Genomic DNA, 26101 nt, shown 5'->3' on the forward strand with positions numbered 1-26101 from the left:
CTGTGAGAGATAAAATATACAAAGTATATTCCCGGGCCAAATGGAGAAACCTAAAGTTTCTAAATAAATAATAATATAAAAATATAAAAATATATGTGATAAGCAGCTGCTATAGTAAAAGTGCAAGTGCTCAAATGAAATTGAAGTAATCAGTTTATATGTGATTACCTATAGCGCTTGCTTTAAAAGTAATAAAGACAATAATTCTAACACTGTTAAATTCAAACTTATAAAAGTGCATATATAACCCTGTGATCTACTAAAATTATTAAATAAATAGGTACACTTCACATATAAAGATAAATATAAAATTGAATACAATATTAATTAAATAGATACATTTGCAAATTCATGTATAGTGCAGGAGATATAAAATTACTTTCATAAAAATGTGCAAAAGTTCATATGCAAATAAAGTTCATTGGTGGTGGTCCTAGTGTCGTAAGGCACATAGGGCCCACGCAATCTGGTGAGTGTGAAATCTCTCTATTTTGTCACGGTGGAGCATGGGGACTGATACCAGGGATGGAGTGGAAGACCTATCACAGCAGCACTAAGCACTTTTCACTGTGCACTTTTATATAACTATTTCCTTTGAACAATCACTATCAAGGAGTCACGTCACTAAAATATGAACTTTATTTGCATATGAACTTTTGCACATTTTTATGAAAGTAATTTTATATCTGGACGCCGCCTCCGTGTTACCTCATCGGAGACCCGATTGAAGCCATTTACGGCATTGATCGGGACTCCATCCAGCCGGCGGACGTGCCGGCTGCCACCGGGAGCCCCGAGAAAAGTCACGGAAGGCGACGGGAGGAGGGGGGACGTCCCCTCCCGCTCACCCGGGTAACGATCGGTCGGCTCCCGAGCCGCATCGGTCGTTACCGACGGAAAGCCGACCGTTGGCTGTTAACCACGGTACCGGGATGGTGCCTCTAGCTAGAGGCATCATCCCGGTATACCCCCGCAAAGTCTGCCGACGTAAATATACGTCAGTATGCGGTAAGTGGTTAATGCTAGAGAACAGTGCTGATGCTACAGTATCTATAAAAAAACATTCTGTTCCATAACACCATATCATCCTAAAGGTATCTCCCAAGTATGTAATTTAAAGGATTAGAGGGTTTTCCATGATGCCCTCAAAGTCAACATTTTAAAGCCCATCTCCCTGTTGTACACCATCTTTTTTGCTTTGTTAAATGTCACTCATGGCAGTGAACAGCTCCAATATCCTTTTTGACAATAGCTTGCATTTTAGCTTTAAAAATTATGTTACTTTAGTATTAATATTCCCCCGCCCCCCAGCTTGGTAAACTTTAGTGAGTTTCAAATCTAAATTCAGGATTGGTGGATTTGACAACCTGCTCCATCCTTGAATGATAAATCCAGATTCACTTATCCCTAGTCCAAAATAAATTAATTTGATCCCTATACGTCTACCAAAAAAGTGAGGGTGAATGAAAGAGAGAATCTGAGACTATAGGGTTGATTTACTAAAACTGGAATGTGCAAAATCTGGTGCAACTGTGCATGGTACCCAATCGGATTCTAACTTCAGCTTGTTCAATTAGGCTTCTGTGCAGAGTTGCACCAGATTTTGCACTCTTCAGTTTTAGAAAATCAACCCCTATGGCTTTTACATTAAACAAAAACATAAAACTAAGTGGAACTGCAGCAAGAAGAAGTAGAGGTAATGTCCACAATAACCAATCATGTTCCACTTTTAATTTTCACAGTTTAGATTGAAAATAAAAGTACACGCTAAATTGGCTGATATACAGTACATAGTGACATGATTTTTATTTTCTGTAATTTATAAATAAGCCAAAACTATTTTATTTACATGCAATTAGAGTGGTGAGTTGTCTTGTAAGTTGTCTTTTTTAAATGTTTTATTTTTTGATAACTTATAATTCATATTCTGTTTGTCTACTGTATGAGGTTTTCAAATATTCTGCTTCATGTTGAAATGTGAAAAAAAATATTATCCACATTTGTTTGTATATTTATGTCTTCATGGACATAATCAATCCCCAAACGTTATTCGCTTTTCATTTTTCTTTTTCTAAACAATAAACCATTGCCGTTGCCTCCTGGGTGAGAATTCAATTATTTTTGACATCCCCACAGCTAGACATCTGTGCAAAAGGGGTGATAGGACTTTCGGCATTCTCTAACTTTCCCCAAGGAATGCGATGCTCATATGCAGTATGACAGAAAGAATTGTTCACAAAGAGTATATATATATATATATATATATATATATATATATATATTTTTTTTTTATTATTTATATATATATATATATATATATATATATATATATATATGTATATATCGTATGTTGCATACACGTTAAAAAATGTATTTAATTTAAATTAAAAGGGCATTCGATTTAATGTTTCGCAGACAAAGAGCATGGATGCGATCAATTGTGAGGTCTAGTGCCATTGCACCTGGTAGTAGACAGGAAAATAGGTCAGTAGCATATTTTTTTAGATTAGCTGCTGAACTGTCTCAGGGATTCCTCTTAGTTTGAAGTTGTTTCTCCTAGAGCGGTCCTTTAAGTCTGCTATTTTTGCTTTGAGCCATGCTCACCCCTCTGTATTTTCATCATGTGCTTCTACTAGATCATTGATGGTGGTTTTCATTTCTGTCATAGATTCTTCAATATTATACACCCTGTCTCCTAGTGAGTGGACTTCACTGGAGAAGCATTTAGTTAGAGTGACAATGTCAGCCTTCAAAGATGTGTGGATGGAGAGCAGAATCTCCTTCAATAGAGTATCCATCACTAACTGGTTGCTAGTGGGAAAGGAGGCTATGGGAGAGTGTTCAGGCAGGCTGTATTGTGAGGGAGCTTTGTTCTGGCCTACCTCCCGGACTTGTGTATTGTTATCCAGCCTTATACAGGACTTAGCTGGGCTGCAGCATGAAGGACTGGCTGTTGAGGTCCTGGGGGGGGGGGGGGAGAAATAGCCCTCTGAAGTCCACTTGGCTGCAAATGGGTGATCAGTTAGGTCTATGTAGTGGTCTCTCATGTTTGCTGAGGCAGCAGGGACCAGGCTCGCTGGCGCCATCTTGTCCGATGCCTTGAGGCAGTGGGGGGAAGAAAAAAGTGAGTTTGTGTTGTCCCTTCTCTTCCTTCCGTTTCCTGGACATTGCCATGGGTGTAGTGCGTGTGTCCCCCAAGTGTGGGCAAGAGAAATCTGCGGCTTGTGGTGGGTAATGTCTCTGGGTTCCTCCATAGTGCTCCGGAGCTCCGCACTAGGCGTCCATCACGGTTGTGTGCTGCCTCCCCCAAATGTTCTATTTTTGTTTGTTTGTTTGTTTGCTGTCTGTGTCCCAAGGGTGAGTTTTTTTATAATCTCAGAGCAGAGTAACATTATTTACATTCAGTCACAGTGACAATGATCGCAAGGACAAGTACAGAGGACAAAGACAACAATAAACTCCACACAGATATTTTAATCCTTCTCTACTCTACCCAAATAAAAAAAAATGCACTTTAGATAAACTTTAAACTATGATGAATGTAGTATGGTTTGCATGGATACTGTTGCCTGGTATTGTCACAACCATTTATCTACAAAAATCTAAAATAGATCATATTTATTTTGTGTGTATTGCAATCATCACAAAACTAATAGGGTTGTGTACTGACCGTGAAAACCAACTATTACCTTCCAAGATAATAGTGAAGAGAATTGTGTGATAGGTTGGCAGAATTGATGATGACCAGTTCCAGTTGCATGCTATTCAGGTTTTTCCACCAACGGATCATGTAGTAAAGTATTCAGTACAGCAATATCAGGCAATCAGGCAGATAAAAATAATAACAATACTTAGAGAAAAAAAAAAAAAAAAAATATATATATATATATATATATATATATATATATATATATATATATGTATATGTATATATATTGTATTTATGGGTCAGTTGTGCAAAGGCAATCACTTTTCTGCACTTCTTAATTTCCCCGGCAGGTAAGCAGTTCACCTACTGACTTTGTAAGGGATCCTCAAACTACGGCCCTCCAGCTGTTGCGGAACTGTTAATATCAGTGACTTATAATGTTTTTATGTTGTTTTATTTTTTTTATTTTTTTTTTGTTTTCTCACAGAATATGCGAGTAAGAACAGTTAAAGGACAAGACTACATTTCCAAATCAGGAGCCAAATTCTGTGGGAAGATGGAACAGAAGTTTCTGCTAGTTGACTGTGAGAAAGTTATGTATGGCACTTACAGGTAATTTGTCTCTACGACTGCTTTAAAGAGAACCAGTAGCAAGGGCCTTTGTAGAACCTTCACTAGTAAGTTGTTGTAATAGTGCTGTCCTACCTGTCAGGGATTATAAACCATAAAACTGCAAAAGCTTGGACTTTTGAGGCACCACATGCACAGTATATAAAATCCTAAAAAATAATTGTATTTTTACATAATTTAAAAAAACTAGTTTTGGGTAAACTCCCTATATAAGATTATGGAATATCTTTGTATTTATAGTATGTCCTCAAAACCATTCATATAGTAAGGAGTATCCAGTAAGTTTTTTTTTAAGACTTGCCTATAGTGGTTTTCTGCATATTGAATACTTCTTGCTATTGGAATGGTTTCAAAAACATCTATAAATTCTGAGTCATAGGAAGTGGTGCACTGGCAAAGAATATGAAGGAGCACCAATTCCCAGGTAGGAATTTTTCTTTGTTGGTGTGGTTTTGCACAGATCTGAAAGAAATTGCTATTGGATTGGCTATCACCAACTAACAAAGATAGATCTTTAGGCTCGGTTCACACTGGTGCATCATGTGCTCTGACTTTGAGAGTATCACAAACTGCACCCCATTAAGTGCAATAGAACCATTGTAGTAGGAGTGACTTGAGTCGCTCTGACTTACAAAAAGGTTCCTGCACTACTTTTGGTCAGATGCAAGTCGTGCCAAAGTCGCACTGGGATGTCGGGTTCATGTGACTTTGAAGTCATAGCAGTGTGAACCAGGCCTTAATCAATTTCTGATGATAAGACGGAGTAACTGTAACTTGCAGTTTACCAAACAGGTGCAAAGTTGGAATGAAAGCTCAATTGTAATAAAAAAAAAAACAAAAAAAAAACACAAAACTAAGCACAAGGGGCATCACTTACTATAAATGAACTGCATCCTGGCTCCTGGTTTTCTTCAAATTTTCCTCCATTACCCCCCCCCACCCCCATTGCTGTAATTTTTTTGATGTGGTGGGGGCTAATAGAACTGGGGGGCCTGTCATTCGCATTCATCAAGAATTCAAGACTATGTCCTCCCTTTACACCCATCTCTGCCATTCATTGAAGCTAATACTACTGATTCTATGAAGTAAACAAAATCTCTGAATGGAGGATGGGCAGATGAATAAAAACCCCACCCCCTTTTATTTATAAATCATGTACATTCATATAAGTGTAGTACTGACTTTTATGAATTGCAGAGCTGAGAAGAAAGGGCAGGTATAGTCAGCACTTTTGACCCTTGTCTCTTGTGCTAATTTTATATATATTTTTTTTTTTTATTACTACACTTAGGCTTTAATGTCAACAGAGGGTCAGCTTAGGATAACTAATTCAGTAAAATAGCGGCTTGTGATTATCCCTATAGACACTTTCTCACCCAGTCCAAGGAATTTCTGGTTACACAGAGGAACAGCTGGAGGGATCCAGGGCACAAGGACAAAGGACCACTCCACTTGAACTGCAGTAACCTGGTAGCAATCAGGGATGCTCCCCACAGTAGCTGGGTCTTTTGATGAAGCCGCATGCTAATAGGTTCTGGCCCAGCAGTCTGCACCTTGATTCTGACAGTGGAGAGCCACTCGCCTGTCTGTAAACCACCTGCCCAGCTACCTCTGCCTCATTAGGTGTGCACCTCTTCTAAGAGAGAGAAGCAGATACATTTATTTTCTCTGGATGTGGCCATAAACCCAGGGATTTGTGGAAAATTGAGTTAAAGGGTCCTTTGCCTCTATTTGAGCATGTTGAGTAAATAGGCACTCTGCTACTATCACGTACCTGGTGAAGACTGGAATGTTGTGGAGGCCTCTCTTGCTCCCCCCCCCCCGACACTCCTGAAGGTGGGAACAGAGAGTGTAAGTCAAGGAGTGGCACGAGTGGTGTTCACTCCGTAGGTGGGTACAGCTGGTAGTTGCAGTCCTTGGAACAGGGTGCAGTGGCAGCTTGGCACCAAAGTGTGGGAGCAGTAGCCAGCGGAAACCAGGCAGTGAGGTACAGAATCAGCAAGCAAGCAAGTCCAGACGATAAGCCAAGGTCAATAACAGCCGGGCAGCGCGTACAGGGTAAGCAGGCAGATCAGATCCATTTAAGCAAGCCAAGGTCAGGGTAGTAAGCAACAGAGCAGGAGCACGGGCAGAGGCAAAGTCCAAAGGCAGGCCGGGTCATACACAGGTGAGAAGTAACAACAGATCAGGTCTCAGAACCACGGGAACAAGCTGAAGACCATTCAGCAACTGCTCACAGTACTAGAGCAGTTTAAATAGGCCACTGGGAGCCAAATGCTAATTGGTGAGTGCAGGTGTGCAATGTGCACATGTGCGGGTGTGAACGAAAGTCTGTACTGGCCTTCTGGTGGAGGAAATCTGGTTTACCTTACAGCTACATGTTCATACACGTTATTTCCACATAATGGAAATGCCAATGTTCCCTTGTGACTACTAGGGATGATCGAACTTTTGAAAAGTTTGGTTTGGCCAGAACATCCGAACTTACCGAAAGTTCGGCCCGGATTTCAGAACCCCATTGAAATCAATGGGACCTGAACTTCGGTAATCAAAAAACACAATTTTTTAAGCCCTAAAACCCAATAAATGCCCCTAAAAAGTGCCTAGGGTTCTGGGTCATGCCCCATTAACTATTAATCACACAAAAAAAAGTTCTTAAAAATTGTCATTTTTGATAAAAAAGCCAATTATTGAAAAAATTAAAAAAAAAAAAAGAGTTTTTTTGATTTTGACTTTGGATTTGGTATATGGGGGGTCTAAAAAGTGTACCTGTGAAGTTTCAGCTCTGTAGCGTGTCCAGAACCATAAAAAAAGATCGTTTGTATTAGTGTATTTAGCTATTTTTAGTGTGAGGAAAGGGATATCTAGTGTAGTTAGGTGCTATTTTTCACTATTAGTTAGCTTTCATTTATTCAGTTTCTGTAGGGAAAGTGTTAAGTGTAAGGGGACCGTAGTGTAGTGTAGTGTAGGGTTAACTGACAGTGATTGCTATGGAAGGGTGACAAAACCCTTCCAAAGCAGGGTGACCGCTATAGAGAAATGATCATTTCTCTGAGTTGCTTCGGAACTGGAATATGGCTTCTCCCCTGCCAGCATTTTTTATGCTGCAGGGGTTGCCACTTGCCAGTGCTTTTTTGAGGACATGTTTGATGTCAGACATGACATCTGAACATGTGTATAGGGGGTATATATACACAACCATGTCTGTATATATACACCTAGACATATATAGGTGTGATAGTAGCAGAAATATATGCTTGCGCTAATGAAATCATTTACACTAATATATTTCTGCTACTATCACACCTATATATGGCTAGGTGTGTATATACATATAAGTATGTGTGTATATACACCACTATACACAAGTTCAGATGTTTTGCCTGCCTCAAAAGAGCCCAAAAAAATGCCCAAAAAAACGCTAGCGTCAAAAAAAAAATGCGCAGGTGTGTTTTTGCTGGCATTTTTTGCTCCCTGTGTCCATTCAGACAAAGAGCTGCAGTTTGGCCCTGCCCCCTGTCTCTCCTGATTGGCTAACTGACTTTGATTGACAGCAGGGGGAGACAATGGCACCACTGCTGTGTCTCAACCAATCAGGAGGGAGAGTCCCGTGTGGTTGAGGCACTCGTACACATCGCTGGATAGAGATGGGGTCCAGAAAGTATTAGGGGGGCTGAGGGGGGCTGCTACACACAGAAGGCCTTTGATTTTAATGCATAGAATGCATTAAGATAAAAAAAACCTCAAACTTTACAACCACTTTAAAATTCATTGTTATTATATGAAGGTAAAAGGAGAAGTGGCACAGCTAATGGCAGGTCAGAGGATGGAGTATATACTTTTCCAAGCGAGAAGTATTCAGGTAGTGCCCACTTATCAGAAGTCCGACTTTATTAACCACTTCTGGACCGGAGGGTTTTACCCCCTTAAGGACCAAGCCATTTTGTGCGATTTGACACTGCAATTTCATGGTTATGCGACGCTGTACCCAAATAAAATTGGTGTCCTTTTTTTCCCCACAAATAGAGCTTTCTTTTGGTGGTATTTGATCACCTGTGCAATTTTTATTTTTAAAAAAACCCACAATTCTGTAAAAAAAAAAAAAACAAAAAAAATATTTTTCACTTTCTGCTATATAACATTCCAAAAAGAAAAAAAAAATGAATAAAAATAAAATGTTTTCATCATTTTAGGCCAATTTGTATTCTGTTCCATATGTTTGATAAAAAAAAAATCCCAATAAGTGCATTTTGATTGATTTGCACAAAAGTTATCACGTTTACAAACTAGAAGAAAGATTTATTTCATTTTTATTTATTGATTTTTTTTACTAGTAATGGCGGCGATCAGCGATTTTTAGCAGGACTGCGACATTGCGACGGACAGATCGGACCCCTAACTGACATTTTTGACACTTTTGGGGGGGGGGGGACCAGTGACATTACTACAATAATCAGTGCTAAAAATATGCACTGTTACTGTAATAATGACATGGGCAGGGAAGGGGTTAACCCAGGGGCGATCAAAGGGTTAAATGTGAGCCTAGGGGATTTTTCTAACTGTGAGGGGGGTGGGCTTATTGGATCAACACAGGGACCTGTGTTCCTAAATTGCTGTTCAGTTGGTACTTTTGGGTAACCTCAGTAGTGTTTGAATCATGTGGGATATGAGATTCTCCTGTGGACAGAAAGTACCACAAATCCTCAGTGATATCATTATGACATAAAATAAAATATGATTGGCTTACATAGGGTGTGGAGATCAGAATTGTCTTGTGCATGTTGTGAAGCAGGTATTCTACCTCTATCCAACATCACTTCCTAAAGGATGTTGATTCCACTGAGAGCAAAAACAAATTAGGTAATAAGGATTATTTCTACATACATGTATCAAATGTTTTACTGAATGAAGTAAGACTTACAAATTTTTTTTATCTTTGGATAGAATACAATAGGAATGCCCTGAAATGTATCTGTTAAGGATTTCACTACTTTTCTTGCTTCTCATCAGTGTATTGCTGTGAACTGTTCCCCTCACTGAGGTGTATTCTTATATAGTTACAGTATCTGAAGAATACTTTCAAAAGCCCCCAGTGATTTCCTCAAAAGAATATGTATATGCAGAATGTGCGTTAGAAAAAAATAAATAAAAATAGTTGCATCACAATAAAGAGGCAGAAACCCTGACTTACTAAAAGGAGCAAATGTTATTAGCTTTAAATGGTAATTTACACTTTGCAAAGTTAATTTTCATTTATCTTAGTGAATGAGGTCAAACAATGTGAAAATTCACTTTTCAAAGAATACCCAATGATGCACAAAAAAAATAAAGCAGGGTTATTGCATATGACAGACTAAAGTAGAGTGAATTCACCTCATTTGCTAAGCTAAAAGAAAATTCCCTATGCAAAAGGTAAATTCATTTACAGAATAAGTTGAATGTATGATGGATTCGTCCAATTATGTGCACTAAATAATCCTGCTTTATTTTTGATTTTCCTTGCACATGATCGGGTATTCTTTGCAAAGTGTCTTTTCATTATGTTTCACCTCATTCCATAACATAAGTTAAAGTTCACTTTGAAAGTGAACAGGCTCTATTTTGTTAATACATCAGCCCCAGAGAACTGAAAGTAGGATAGCCCAAGTTTAAACCCTACAAAGAAATTAAACAAATGATGTGTCCTATTTATTTGGCACAGTTGATTATAATGAAATGCACTTTTCACTACCGGGAGCCTCAGGTATGGTCAATTTGAATTACCGTATATACTCGAGTATAAGCCGACCCGAGTATAAGCCGAGACCCCTACTTTTACCACAAAAAGATGGGAAAAATCATTGACTCGAGTATAAGCCTAGGGTGAGAATGCAGGGCGGCGGGCATGGTGCAGGAGAATGCAGGGTACTGGCATGGTACAGGAGAATGCAGGGTACTGGCATGGTGCAGGAGAATGCAGGGTACTGGCATGGTGCAGGAGAATGCAGGGTACTGGCATGGTACAGGAGATTGCAGGGTACTGGCATGGTGCAGGAGATTGCAGGGTACTGGCATGGTACAGGAGAATGCAGGGTACTGGCATGGTGCAGGAGATTGCAGGGTACTGGCATGGTGCAGGAGATTGCAGGGTACTGGCATGGTGCAGGAGAATGCAGGGTACTGGCATGGTGCAGGAGAATGCAGGGTACTGGCATGGTGCAGGAGAATGCAGGGTACTGGCATGGTGCAGGAGATTGCAGGGTACTGGCATGGTGCAGGAGAATGCAGGGTACTGGCATGGTGCAGGAGATTGCAGGGTACTGGCATGGTGCAGGAGATTGCAGGGTACTGGCATGGTGCAGGAGAATGCAGGGTACTGGCATGGTGCAGGAGATTGCAGGGTACTGGCATGGTGCAGGAGAATGCAGGGTACTGGCATGGTGCAGGAGATTGCAGGGTACTGGCATGGTGCAGGAGATTGCAGGGTACTGGCATGGTACTAGAGGATCCGGGGTTGTGGGCATACTACAGGAGATGCAGTGCTGTGGGCATGGTACATGTGGACCATGCCCGCAGCACTGCATCCCTCGTAGTGTGCCCGCAGCCCATGGCAGGTAGTGAAGCTGTTTCACTTACCTGTTCCAGAGGCGCCTTCATTTTAAAAATGGCGCCGCCCGGCGCGACACGTCATTGCGCACGCGCCGCCGCCGCTCTTATACTTTCGGCTATTCCCGGCCTCTCCCGAGCGGCGCCGGGAATAGCCGAAATTACACGAGCGGCGGCGGCGCGTGCGCGGTAACATGTATGCGACGGGCGGCGCCATTTTTAAACCTTAAACCCGTCGGAGAGGACATTTTTTTCCTTGACTCGAGTATAAGCCGAGGGGGACGTTTTCAGCACAAAAAAATGTGCTGAAAAACTCGGCTTATACTCGAGTATATACGGTACCTAGGTTTATGATTAGTCTTTAAAAAAATATATATACATTTAGTGTGGCAGTTTAAAAGTTTTGAAGATTTACTAAGATCTGTTAGGTTGGCATAACAATTATCAACGATCAAAAGTGTTTTAAATAGCTTATAATTGCTTACCTTTTGTTTTTAATATATTCATTGCAATAATCTAACTATATATTATTTTTTTAAGCTTCATGTGGTCATTTGAAAAAGTTCACCTAAGTATGATTCAAGTCATCACTGGTAAACTTATTGAGGCATTTGATGAAGAATTTCGAACTCTCTATGCTCGCTCCTGCGTACCTGCAGCATTCGGCCCAGAGGAATCTGTCATAGGAAAACACAAAAAAATCCCATGGGAAAATGGTTCATATTCCTATCAAAACTCAATTTCTTCCCTTCTATCTGCTTCAAGTCAAAGAAGCCTATTTGGAAGAAAAGACCAAATGCATACATTAGACTCCTCTTATTTAAAAGCACGAAGTAGATTTATAAATAATGAAGAAGATAAGTACAACACAAGGAACTTATCATTTAGAGGTTACAATGTACAAAATAAAATCAATCAGTTCCAGCAGTTTGATCGCAATGACACCTGGAAAAGACACAGTTATGCAGCAGGGGAAAAGACAGATTCAACTCCATATTCAATGCTGAACAGAGCTATGAACAGCAGAATGCACAATCCTCAGATGCACTGGAATAGGCAGCCCGATATTGCCAGTATAGGGTCCTCGTCTAGAGGAGGCTATTCTAGCAATTATAATGGTTCGACAACACCAAGCTTTGCAAATCGGCTACAACAAAGAATAACACCAAACCTTCCTGAAAGAAATTCAAATGTACGAAGGTCTTTCCATGGCACGGACAATCATGTGAGATCAGTGCAGCAGAGAATGCCCACATTGGAGCATACGACTAAGTCCTTCCTCCGGAACTGGAGAATTGAATCGTATTTGAACGATCACTCTGATATACCTCCAGATGCAAGTGAGATTATGGCAGACAGAATTGACAGTAATGAGGGAGTTGAAAATGCAATGGACAATCAACTGTACAGCCACGCACGGCTCCGCTCATCAATTCTGTACAAACCCTCATTACCAGAGCAAAAAGAAGCTAGTAGTTGCACTACAAACTCTTCTCACTCAAATTCCACTATTGTAGATTCTCAGGGTAGCCTCACTCCAAAAGCATCAGCATCACAAAGTATTAGATTTGCAGAATCACACAACGTCAGCAATTTCACAAGCTATGACACACCCCATTTGTCTCAACAACCTGATGTCTTAAAAAGGCATAGTTTGCAAGTGCCAGACAATTCCCAATTCATGACTCATGGTTTACATTACAACACTAACCCGGGGCCATCAAGCTACCTGTACACATCACTTTCTAAAAACAGGCAAACAGACAGTGTGAGAAAACCATCTGACAATATTCTAAAACGACGTAGCTTGCCCCTTTTTGAAAACCGCAAAGTAAATGTAGGTCAAAGTAACAATATCATTCCACCAAACTATATTTACAATTCACTGGTAAAGAGGCAGACTGAAAACCCTGTACCTCAAACCCCCCCAAATACTAACAGCAGTGAGATATTAGAAAATAGCTCATATCAAGTTAATAAAAAGGTCAGCAGTGAGCCAGCAGAACCTGTGAAAGGTGCACTCTCCACTGAGTCCTTAGATGAAGAAAACAAAGATTCTCCTGGCAAGAAGGAAAGCAAAGGTTCACCTAGTTTTCTTAAAAAGGGTTCAAAGAAGCTCAAGTCATTACTTAACCTTGCACCAGATAAAAAAGAAACCCTATCTAAAAATAAAGCCCCTGCATTCTACAGAATGTGCAGTAGCTCTGATACCCTTATTTCTGAAGACGATGACCAGCAAATTCCTAGAAGTCCTAAAAAATCTGAAATTAAAAATGATTCATCTCCCAAAAAGGAAAAGGCAACACTATCAATCTCTCAGATGAGCCTTAACAAAAGTAAGGAGAATGTAGCTCTAGGTTCTGGAAAGTCAAATATTAATCTTGCTGATGAAGGTAAATCAAACCTGTCTTCAGGTCTTAGCACTGTCGAAAACAAGTTTCTCGAAAACACTGGTGATGCTTCTGCTCCACGATTTAATACAGAGCAAATTCAGTTCCAGGATACAAAAATTCAAACTAACAACAACCCATATGGAAGAATGGTAGCACCTGCAATTCACAGGGATCTTTCTTTCAGGCATCCAAAAGAAACAATCCGCAGAGAATTGTCTCAGAGAGAGGTGCACCATAATGAAATACCACCCATGCTGCAAAGAGAAATGCACTTAAGGCACTCCCAGCACAGAGATATGCACCATAATGAGTTATTACGTAGAGATATAAACAGAGTACCATCTGTGTCAGATTTTGCAAATCCTCAGGAGGACTCAAGCCTTTCACGCACAAGTGAAAGAAGAGTGTATAGTCGGTTTGAACCATTGTATAGGTTACAAAACAATATCCCTCCTTCGAATCATCAAACTAGCACTCCTCAAGTTTTAGACTTTAAAAATAAAAGCATGGTAAATAATGTGACAACCTATTCAAGACCACAAAATGCCTTAAACTACAACCCCAATGTTTACAACTCAACTCAGGTTCAGCCTAATGAAAACAAATTTGGTAGGTTCATGCAAAAATTTGGTAGCTTTATTCACAAGAAGCAATAAAAAGCACTGATTCCTCATCTTTAAAACTTACTTGTAAATATTAAACTGTTTAATATGTCTTTGGTGCAATAGGAATGTATATCTATGCATTTTGTTAAATATATACTTTCTTAATAAAAATGAATTGATGGTTGTCCTTTAGATTTTCTTTTACTTAAATAGAACTTTGCTAATGACCCGTGGTGCTGATGTGAAATAAGTTATAATGGGTAAATATCTTAGAATATTAAAGCCCGACTCCTACCAAAAATGCTTTCGACGGAATGGCAGGTTTTCATTGCTGTTTCTAAAACCATTATGGATATATTTTTTATTATCTTCCTGTGTGATCATTGAGGCAGGAATCAAGCAAAATCTCTCAAAAAGAGGCACAAATATTCATGAATAATTTTTGCAGAATGTGGATAAGTGAGAACTCTACTTTGTTTTTATTGCTAAGATATGTGCATGAGGTACTCGATCTCCCATTTTTGGAGTCCAATATAGCCAAGGCCAAATCTGATTCCCTGGCTCTGGTTAGGTAGCTCTCATAAACCAGGGACCTAAAAGGGCACCCTGAATAACGTAGAATCAGGAGGAAGAAAATGAAAGAGGAGTATTATACCAGGGTCATAGATTCCAGGGAGAGCTTTTATTATTTCATACAAGGTTAAAGTAAGATAAAAAGGGTTAAGTTTCCACGCTGATGGATATAGATAAGGCTGCAGCCTACCCCAAAATATAGTCCAGATGGCTATATCAAACAATGTAAGAGTGAAACGAGGTAAAATGGCGCTGCCTGTTACAAAGCAGGAAATGCACTAATATGGAAGGGTTTATAAAATATTAAAAATGGGAGGGATAAAGGTATATGGAAGGGATAGTGAACATTTTGTATATACTAGTAATGCGTATTGAAAACAATAAATAAAACTATATAAAATCGTGGTAAAAAATTTATCTGCACATTGACATATAAAATAATGAATGGTGAATATAAAGTGATAAGTGCAATCAATAAAGTGACAATAACAAAGTGCTGCTGTGTAAATGTCCAGTGAAGTCACCAAAATTGTTAAATAATTTAAATAGCAAATAAGTCCAAACACATTCCATAAGGTGCTTATAAAGGAAAAAATCTGTGCTTCATTGAAACCAATGGTGAAGTAATTTTCAAGCGGTGATCCGGTGATAAGTGTGGGGTGGGAAAAACACCATGCACCCCTCCAATATATCCCGCACTCACCAGAGATATGCACCCCTACAGGGGTAGTAAGCCTTAAAGTATTAGCCTCTCTCCTAGGAATCACGGTATTGGGCTTTTAAGATGGAAGTATCCCTGGATATCACTTCTCAATGCGGTCAGATATCTTCAATAGGCAAGTTCACCATAATATTCCATACTCCAAAATAAGGGGAGATGATCCCAGGTACCATGTAGAAAGGAAGACCTCGTATAGTGAAGTACCGTTTTTAATCCGTTTATTAAAGTATGTAAAAAAGACTGTACTCACATTTAAAACAAGGCAAAGCAAGCATGCGAAGCAGTAGGGGCCGCGAGTCCCTCGTTGGCGGCTACTTCCGGGACGCTACAGCAACCAGCAACCGGATCTGCGTTCCAGTGGGGCGGAAATGACGTAACCACGCACGATGCGTTTCGTCACAGCTGACGTCATACGCACCTGATGACTTCAGCTGTGATGGTTATAACCCTTCCAAACTTGGTTTTGACTAGAATGGAGCTTTCATATCAAAATTATTTTTTTTTTTTTAAATTACAATGAAAACTGCCTGGAAAAAATAAATTAGTTAACTGCTTTCATCGTTCTAAATGTACTAAAATCCGATAAAAGTTGAAATAGAATAACATGTAATACAGCAAATCAACAACCTTTGGTAATTTTAATAATACTAATTCTGTTCAGAAAATGGATAAGTGCAAATACATACACAATAAAAATTTTAAATTGAAGTTGTGAGAAATGTTTAAAGCATTATTTTTCTTGTTAAATATGGTGCCATTATATGGCTGTACTACAGATAAAAAAACAAACACAGCTCTTCTGATTCTTGACCATAGGGTTTTATATTGCCACCATAGAAGCAGGACACTAGGTGGAAAAGAACACAGCAATGCCTATGGGCACTCCCCTCTGGTAAAAAAACAAAACCCTCCCTGCCATAGGCAGTGCAGATAATACAAAGCATTATGAGAAATATAAACGCCAATAGGTGGGTGGATGCTGTGTCCATCAATTAAAGAGAAAGGGAACATACGGTCATTGCCAGACACAGCTGTTCTGATTCTTGACCATAGGGATATCTCAAAGCAGTGCACCAATGAGGGGTGGGAAAAACAAAAACAACTGACGCGGCCAGGCAAACATTCCAACCACCCAAAACAACCCCAAATTGGCAACAAGGAACTTCAAACAGCAGCCTGCAATACCTTGTGGCCAAAACAACCATCCGAAGATACAAACAAATCCACTTTGTAACATTTTGTAAAGTATGCAGAGATGACCAGGTAGCCACCTTGCAAATTTGTGACACAGGTGCTGATGTTGGAGTGCTCAGGGGGCACTAATTGTCCTGGTGGAGTATACTGTAACAGGGAAAGGAGTACCCCAACCCCTAAAACAATAGTTTTAGGACAATTGTCTGCTGAATCCAATAGAAAATAGTGGCAGAGGCCACCCGGACTTTTCTTGGTCTGTAGATGAGCACAAAAGGAGAATCTGACCTCAGGAAGAAGGCCGTAGTGGATAGGGATGATCGAACGGTTCGGGTCGACCATCGGTTTGACCCGAACATTGGGTGTTCGAGGTTCGAACAAATTTAGAACTTTTTGCTGAAAAAGTTTGGAATTCGGCAACCAGAACCGACCAAAATGCAATGGTTCAGGAAATGGGCTTTAAAAGCCTGTGATTGGACCAGAACCATTAGCAAAAGCCAATTGAGGGGGCAGGAGAATGCTAGGAATGTGATTGGAGTGACTAGGGGGTCCATAGTCCAATCATTAGTGAATATGCCCCCCAGTATATAAGATAGCCCCCGCCAAATTCCTAGCATTGTTATACAGGGACATGGAAGAGAGTGGATGCAGTTCTGTTAATTTTACTTTAAAAGTGTCATTTAGCATTTATTAGTGTGAGGAAAAGGATATCTAGTGTAGTAAGGGTGCTCTTTTACACTTTAGTTAGATGCAAAAATGTAGTTTCTGTAGGGAAAGTGTGAAGTGTCAGGGTGACCGTAATGTAGTGTAGGGTTAACTGACTGCTATGGCAGGGTGACCAAACCCTTCCATATCAGGGTGACCGTAATGTAGTGTAGGGTGAACTGACAGTGACTACTATGGCAGGGTGACCAAACCCTTCCATATCAGGGTGACCGCTATAGAGAAAAGCTAGTTTCTCTGAAGTCACTTTCGCTGCAGTAATATGGCTTCGCCCCGTCAGCTTGCTTTTTGGCTGCAGGCATCTATAGTGATTTTTTGAGCACATGTTTGGAGTCAGGCATGACATCTGAACATGTGTATAGGGGGTATATATACACACCCATGTATGTATATATACACCTGCACATATATAGGTGTGAAAGGAGCAGAAAACACTACTTGCGCTAATTAAATAATTAACACCAATATAGTTATGCTCCTATCACACCTATATATGTCTAGGTGTATATATACATATACGTATGTGTGTATATATACCACTATACACAAGTTCAGATGTTTTGCCTGCCTCCAAAGAACCCAAGAAAATGCCCAAAAAAACGCTAGCGTTAAAAAAAAAACACCCAGGTGTGTTGTTGCAGGCATTTTTTTGGGGTTTTTGGAGGCAGGCAAAACATCTGAACTTGTGTATAGTGGTATATATACACACATACTTATATGTATTTTACACTTAGACATATATAGATGTTATAGGAGCGGAGCCATATTAGTGGAAATGATTTCATTAGCGCAAGCATATATTTCTGCTACTATCACACCTATATATGTCTAGGTGTATATATACATACACGGGTGTGTATATATACACCCTATACACATGTTCTGATGTTTTGCCTGCCTCAAAAGACCCCAAAAAATGCCCAAAGAAACGCTTGTTACTAAACTGGCAAGGTGTGAAAAGAGAGAAGCCACTAACCTGTTCTATAAGTGACCTAATACAAACAATCTTTTTTTTTTATGGTTCTGGACAAGCTACAGAGCTGAAACTTCACAGGTACACTTTTTAGACCCCCCAGATACTAAATCCAAAGAAATTTTTATTTTTTTTTATTTTTTCAATAATTGGCTCTCTATCAAAAATGACAATTTTTAAGAACTTTTTGTGTGATTAATAGTCCCTTGGGTATGACCCAGAACCCTAGGCACTTTTTAGGGGCATTTATTGGGTTTTAGGGCTTCAAAATGGTGTTTTTTGATTACCAAAGTTTGGGTCCCATTGATTTCAATGGGGTTCTGAAATCCGGGCCGAACTTTCGGGAAGTTCGGATGTTCTGGCCGAACCGAACTTTTGAAAAGTTCGATCATCCCTAGTAGTGGACAGATACACACAAACCACCCAGACCACATCCAAGGAGTGCAACACAACCACATTAGGATGCGACAGCCGTGGACACAAGGAAGGCAGGACAATGTCCTCATTTGGATGAAAAGCCAATAAAACCCTTGGAAGAAGGGAAGGGAATGTTGGAGAACCACCTTTTCCTTATGTAAAACCAGATAGGGCGAGTTGCAAGATAGGGCCACCAGCTTTGACACCTACTGCACAGAAGTGATGGCAACCAGGAAGGCAACTTTCTTAGAGAGTGCAAGCAAGAGAATATCCTGAATGCTCTCAAAGGGAGACTTCTAGAGAGCTGAAAGAGCCAAATTCATGTCCCATGGCGGCAACAGGGAATGAATGGGGGGTACCACATGACAAACCCCTTTGATAAAGGTGTGAATCAAAGAGTGCGTAGACAAGGAACACTGAAAAAAGGACAGCAATGGAAGAAACCTACCCTTAATAGTACTCAAGGCAAGCTTTTGATCATTACCCTGGTGGAGAAAGGCCAAAACCTGAGGAATGTGGATGGACACCTAGAGCCTTGCACCAGGCAACATAAGCCTTCCTGGTGCAATGATATACAGTAGACTTGCATGCCTTCACCATTGTGGGGATCACCAAACCCAACAACTCCCTGCCCCTTCAAACCTAGCTCTCAATAGCCATGCCATTAGAGCTGGAGAAATCAGGTGGTAGACCAGACTCTGGAACAGGAGGTCCTTCTGAAGGGGCAACCGTCATGGAGCATCTGCAACCAGCCCCACCATGTTGGAATATCAATGATGATAAAACCAGTCTGGAGCTATCTGAATGACCAGAATCCCTTCGGCCTAATTCCTGCCCAGAAAGTGAAGAAGCTTAAGAGGAAGAAATGCAAAAATGAGGTGATACTGATCCCCCCTTGCCACCAGAACATCTGTTGCATTTGCCAGGGGGTCCCGAGTTCATGCTGCAGACTGTGGTACCATTCTGTTCAGGCATATTGCCAAAAGAGACATTTCTTGGGTCCCCCAGCATAGGTAGATATGAAGAAAATACATCCGGGTGTATAGACCATTCTCCCTGATCCAGCGTCTGATCACTGAGGTAATTCGCCTGACAGTTCTTAATGCATCTGCCAGGGGGTTCCGAGTTCATGCTGCAGACTGCGGTACCATTCTGTTCAGGCGTATTGCCAAAAGAGACATTTCTTGGGTCCCCCAGCATAGGTAGATATGAAGAAAATACATCCGGGTGTAGAGGAACCCATCACATCCATAGGGTATCAAGAGGGGAAGGGTACACCTGAGTCTCCATATGGGCAACCAAGCCAGGCAAGGCACCTCTGCAAATCAGGACACCCAAGTGGGAGAGAAAAACATCCCCTTTGGATTTATTACAGCAGAGAGGGAAGTACCCTAGAGATGACTCACCACCACATGACTGACTACCAGGTTAGCACATACCTGTGGATTTCGCCACCTATGGATACCACCATTTGCCTTCTGAAAGTGCATCCACCAAATCAAGAGTCCCAGGGACCACCTCAGCACATAACCTAAAGGCAGAGTGCAAGCAAGATGGCCGCTGCCATGCAGCTACAAAAAATGGCCGCCCATGCAGCTTTCCCAGATGGCTCCCATGCTTTCCATTAGAAGGTCCATGGCAAAATGGTCTCCCTTTCTATCTACCTAAACATGGCCACTAGAATCATCAGCAAAATGGCCACTGTGGCTCTGGGAATATAGCTATGAAACCACAGGTCTCACTCCTGAAACACTAGGCAGAAATAAACTGCTTTCCTATGGCAGAGAGGGGGTTTTAAACCAGGTGGGACTGCCCAAGAGTGGTGCTGTGTTCTTTCCTACCTGTGTCCTGCTCCTGTAGGTGGCACTATAAATCCTTATGGTCAGCAAAACCAGGTAAGGTAGGCCATAAATTATATGATTTTCTTTCCTGCGACCATGGGTAAGTCTCCCGACATACTGGTTGTACAATACGCCTGCCTATAGATGGTTTAAATCTCGGTCAGTCCCTGCTGAAGTGGCCGAGAATAAAACTATCTATAGCCAACTTAAGTCATTGTTGTTATCATTTAATTAGAAAGTAGCTTTTAGTAATTTTGAAAGGTTGGAGTAATAAAAATTGAATCGGTAGTTGCCCTGGATTGGCACACATCACTCAGAATTGAATCACAATATTTAAAGATGACATTCCAAAGTGCTGATTAAAGTATACATTTAGTGATATAACACATTATACTACCACAAGTTCAAAGTTTACAGAAGAAAATTAGAAAATGATTTGTTGAATGAGGTAGCCAGGTACCTGTGTAACTTTAAGCAGAGAAATGTTGAGTAATACTGCTATCAATCATGGTTTGCCATATGTCAATGCTATATTTAAAATTCAACATTGAGTGTATTTTGCCCAATGTAACAGCCTGACAGCCACAACAGAACACAAAAATGCTAAATTGTCAATAAAACATGTACCATAGTGTAATCTACGTATTACAAAAAATACTAAAAATAACAACAAAAATAATGAATACCATGCAGTGGTGGATTCAGTAAGGTTATTTAACTGTGTATAAAAAGATGCTGAAATTTGGCCCGGGTTTAACTTACTTTTAGGGGACACTGTCACCTTGCCCATGCAAGGCAAAGTAAAGGTGTTTTTATTATAAAAGGCATCTTTGACCCTTTTATAATAAAATTCTAGTGATGATCCCTTGCTGCTCTTTCCTTATCTACAGCTGATGAGAAAAGTCAATGTGTCCTGGAATTAGAAAGCGTTTGACCTATTCCTGTGCAACAGTGTGCAGAATAGCAGCCAATCACTGTCACATGACAGTCATGACACTGTCACATTATATAGCAATATCAATTCTCCCGCAGGTTGCCAGTTTCAGTATTGGCTTCAGTGAATTAATGAGATCCAATAGAGTTAGAAAGGTTTGAAGGGGTCTAAGGACACCCCTTTTAGAGACACAGGGGTTATAAAAGGCAAGTACACTGCTCACTTTGCAAAGGAAGTTGCGCTGTGTAAGGGATTTTTCCCAAGAGCCTAATAAATGTGGTGAAATTTCACTTCACAAACAATATCCAATCACATACAAGATAAAAAAAACATAATTTTGCTTGTACATGGTTGGGTAATGAAAGTCAGCAGAGCTTCACATCATTCACCAAGCTCTAGGGAAAATCCCCTTGCAGAGTCAAAAGTCTTTCTGCCCGAAGTAAATCAAAACCATTGTCACTTTGCTCAGCAAGGGCAAGGCTACATTGTCTCTTTAATTTAAGGTTGTGTTGTAACTATCTTCTGTTCTGTAAGCTTTATAATTGTGAGCATGTTTAGATGTTTCCCTTTCTGCTTCCATTGGCATGTAGGAGAACAAGCTAGTTACATTTGGTGTCTAGTTGTTTTATTGAAATTGGAGTGACTTAGTTACTATATTGATAGTTCCATGTAACTTAACTTTATCAACTTTAATTACTTTTCCTAACTCATAGTATGAGATGTGTGCTACACAAATAGAATGGGTAATTGTACCTACGTACTATAATATCAAAAACAAGACAGAACATAGGATTGAGGCACTTAGGACTTTCATGGTACGGTATGAACTACGCAATGCAAATGTTTAAAAAAAATATATACAAAAGTTTATTATAACAATTTCAAGTTAAAATTCACCCATGTATATGGGAGACACACATTAAGAAAGTAAGTCAAGAACATAGATAACCCACAAGGGCATAAAATTTCACGCAGAACCCCTCTTCCTCTGATAAAGATTGGATAGTGAATGGGGTCTAACTCAAACCTTTTAGATGATGCAGTGATTGGTAAGTGCCAAGCAGTTCAAGGGATGTCAAATCCTGAACTTTTTTTTTTGGCTTTGGCTGAGCTGCACTCTCCCTGTCTGACTCTCCACCTGCAGGGTGAATAGTGTAGACTCAACCTCTGGGTGGTGTCGGAACTGTTTCAAGCCTGCCAAACCCTTAGTGTTGGGCTTGTGATAGTGTTTGCAATACATGCTTCAAGCTCCCTGTTTACCTACCTTGTTCCTATGCCTTGACCTTTACATTTACCTTGGCCCAATCCTCGCCTTGCGAGCTAGTTTGGGTTTCCTCGTTATCGACCTCCAGATTGGACTTTGGACTACTCTCTGAACTCTGCCTGCCTTTTGACCACAGATTTGACCCTGACTACTCTCTAAAGGCTAGTACACACTATAAGAAAATTGGGCAAACTTTTTCATCCAAATAATTTTCGTATGATTTTTGTATAGTGTGTACAGAACTTTCTACAGCCGATTCAGAATTTTCGTACAAAAATTCTCAAAGGGACAAACTCCAAATTTTTTCTATTTTTTCTCGTAAGGAAAAAAACAAACAATTTTCGTTTAATGTGAAAATTAAGGCTGCACTTGTCACTACTAGGCACAAAAAAATGCTGCTGCTGTCAATCACAGCCAGTGTGGAGGAAACGGGGTGGGACAGAGCTACGCTCTGTGTGTCCCATAGACACACAGAGGCAGTTTGGGAGCGAGCAGGCGTGAGTGCCCAAAGAGCAAGCAGCCTGCTATGGGGGCACTCGGCAAGGGTAAGGAGCTAAAAGAGCTGCCGGGGGACACCGAGAAGAAGGGGATCAGGGCTGCTTTGTGCAAAACCATTGCACAGAACAGATAAGCATGCTGTGCGTATTATTTTAAAGAAAGAAAAGCAGGAACCTTTAGAAACCCTTTAAATGTATTTACAGATTTGCCAGCAGCCTGTGCATCATGATTTTTTAGAGATGGGCATGTTTGCAACTACATATATTAATAGAGATTGTCAGAATACTGACAAGATAAAATAACCTTAATATTATGATTACATTTTTCTATCATAATACAAAATCATAGGGGTCTTTTTATAGAAAAAAATGTTTAACAAATGCGGATCTTATTTATCCAGTCCTGACAAATTCTGGCCATGTTTAGCTTAACACAGCGATTCCCTATAATTGTTAGCTCTACAGCTCTATCTAGAGGTCATTATGTGGCATTTTCTAGATTTATGTATTTCTGAAAAAAAAACACCACATTATAGCCCCTCCATGGAGCTGATGATTATTAGAAAACACTGTTTTAAGCTAAATACAATGAGAATTTGTCATGGCTGGGCCCTAAAAATGTATCTTACTAAATGGTATTAAAGTATTCAGAACATTGAGAGCATTGTTTCTTTATTTTAACTATCAGTTTTGTTTTTCTCCCTGATTTACACTTAGGCTTTCTAGAAGTAGTTAATTGCTAAAACTCTATGCTTTTTGCAAAACACTAATTTCTGCCTCCTCCTGTCTCAAAACACCTACACCACTTCTCTTCATCTGGCAACAATATCAAGTTTGTTATTACCAGGCTCAGCATTATTATGTTCATTAAAATAAAACTTATTGGATCAACTGCACCCTAATAGGCATCAATATTGGTCAATATGCAATTACCAAGGCAATACCGGTCCAGAAACATCACCTGGCTGCAGAAAGAAAAAATCATTAAAGAGCTAAAAGGGTAAGAGCCACTGCAAACCATATGGTCTACCCAAATGTGTATTCAGAGAATCCACTAGATTTTCTGTGCCAGAAGGAAGGGCTCCTCTGGCAATGCACATGGTGAAGCATGTCATATGGACCTGATCAACACTATGTTACTAGTAAGGAGGATAATCTGGCAGAATTGATTAACCACTTGCTTACTGGGCACTTTCACCCCTTGCTGCCCAAGCCAATTTTCAACTTTCTGCGCTGTCACACATGACAATTGCGCGGTCATGCAACACTGTACCCATATGAATTTTTTATCATTTTTTTCACACAAATAGAGCTTTCTTTTGGTGATATTTAATCACCACTGGGTTGTTTACTTTTTGCTAAATAAACAAAAAAAGACTGGAAAAAAATACATTTTCAAAGGGATGTGGGATGTAGATAAGGGGACGTCAGGGGGTGTTAAAACCCCCTCCCAGAGCATCTTGTCAAAAATGAACTGTATGGTGTCCCTGCTATGCTGCTTGTCGCCGGTGCCATGGTGCATCATTGCGCACGTGGTCGGCACTCACACTGAGCTGTTTACACAACTGGGTGGGCCAGGCTATCAAGGGTGTATGGAGATAGAGTAAGAGAAAGAGGATTCTAAACTCAAAATTGCCACCAAAGGAGTGAAACAGCATAAAACAGATCCCCAGAGAAGGAATATAAACCATTGGTGGGTCTTATCCCCCGGGTAAGGGCACATCGGATGAGGGGATTATCACTAATGTATGTGGATGATTGGAGCACATAGTAGTGAACACTAATTAAGGAAGCAGTTGTTTGGATATATGAACACAAGCTTGTTTTTTTTATATAAAATTGAGCACATGCAAGCAAATTCATACCAAGGGACACTTTATGGACTGATGCTTTGTTTGTTTTGTTTATGTTATAAATGGTTTGATATGATATGCTGATTCTGAAAATTGCTATACAAACAGATTTAAAGGGATACTAGCACATTAGCATTTGGGAGCGCGACACCACTTTTTAATACAATTTTGCACATTGATACACGTTTAGAGAGTGTGTATAGGTGTGAGCGATCTGCTTTGTATGGTTTTAGCTTTGTAGTCTAAAGGCCCGTACACACGTACCGATCGTCGGCATACAAACGTCGGTGGACGAAGGATCTGCCGATTGTACGCGTGTTAGTATGGTGCCTCCGACAGATGTCTGCGCACAATCCGCGGACAAAAGTCTTTCTTGCAAACATGAAAATTTTTGTATGCCGACACCAGAACGGACGATTGTTCGCCTGTCAGTACACAATTCGGCCGACACACAGCTACAAATCCCAACACGCATGATCAAACCAAATGAGTTCCCGGAAGAATTTTCTCTAGTAAACTCAACATTTTATTCAGAAAGAACTTTCGGCTCGCGGAAGTCCAAGAAATAGGTGAAATGCGGAGCACATGCTCATCTTGATAAATGTGAGAAGAAGGAAGATGCTGCTCATAATGCCATACTTTTCTAATAAAAAGGCATGTGTTCTGTTATGATGAAGATAATGTTTGTCTATTCTATCTGTTCTATCAAATTTTATAATTAAATAATTTGAACTCTTCACCATTATTTTTGTATTTTCACACCAAAGATCTAACTATTGATATGACCCTTTATTCTTGTATGAATTAATGTCTAAAACATATTTTTCAGGTTATGCACAATATTAAACATGTTAACAAATTCAGATAGGCCATTTTGTATTTTCAATTTCTTTATTTTTTGGATCTCAGCAAAAAAAAACAAAGCAAACATCAATACTTTCCGTATAATAAACTAAACATAAAAAAGGTCCATTTGGACAAAATTAAACTAGAAACTGGCAAACAGGGGTAAAATAAATAATAGGGGGTTACAAAAATTAAAGTTGCTGGTAACTGTAATCAGGTTGCCATGAGGGCAGGTTTGGATCCTGCTGGCCATATTGCCACTGGCTATGTGGCATTTGGCGAGGTGGTGGGTGTTGTGGAGGTGGAGGTGGAGGTGGAGGTGGAGGTGGAGGGCATGGGTGCTCCTGGCATGCATGGCTGTGCTCAGTAAGTATGCCGTTTTCAGCCTTTTGCAGCACATCAAGAA

At 40.2% G+C, this 26101-nt stretch overlaps 1 protein-coding gene across 1 annotated transcript in view; it reads left to right on the plus strand.

Moving 5' to 3' along the window:
* The window catches only part of FAM83B (family with sequence similarity 83 member B), a 125402-nt gene extending 111364 nt beyond the window's left edge, over positions 1 to 14038 (plus strand). Inside the window, exons 3-4 of the mRNA XM_082251331.1 lie at positions 4137 to 4261; positions 11405 to 14038. Coding sequence (XP_082107457.1) covers positions 4137 to 4261; positions 11405 to 13913 — 2634 coding nt within the window. The 3' untranslated portion in view covers positions 13914 to 14038. The remainder of the gene's footprint in view (positions 1 to 4136; positions 4262 to 11404) is intronic.
* Positions 14039 to 26101: the final 12063 nt, after the last annotated feature.

This window comes from Pelophylax lessonae (assembly GCF_965119305.1).
Source record: "Pelophylax lessonae genome assembly, chromosome: 3".
NCBI lineage: Eukaryota > Metazoa > Chordata > Amphibia > Anura > Ranidae > Pelophylax > Pelophylax lessonae.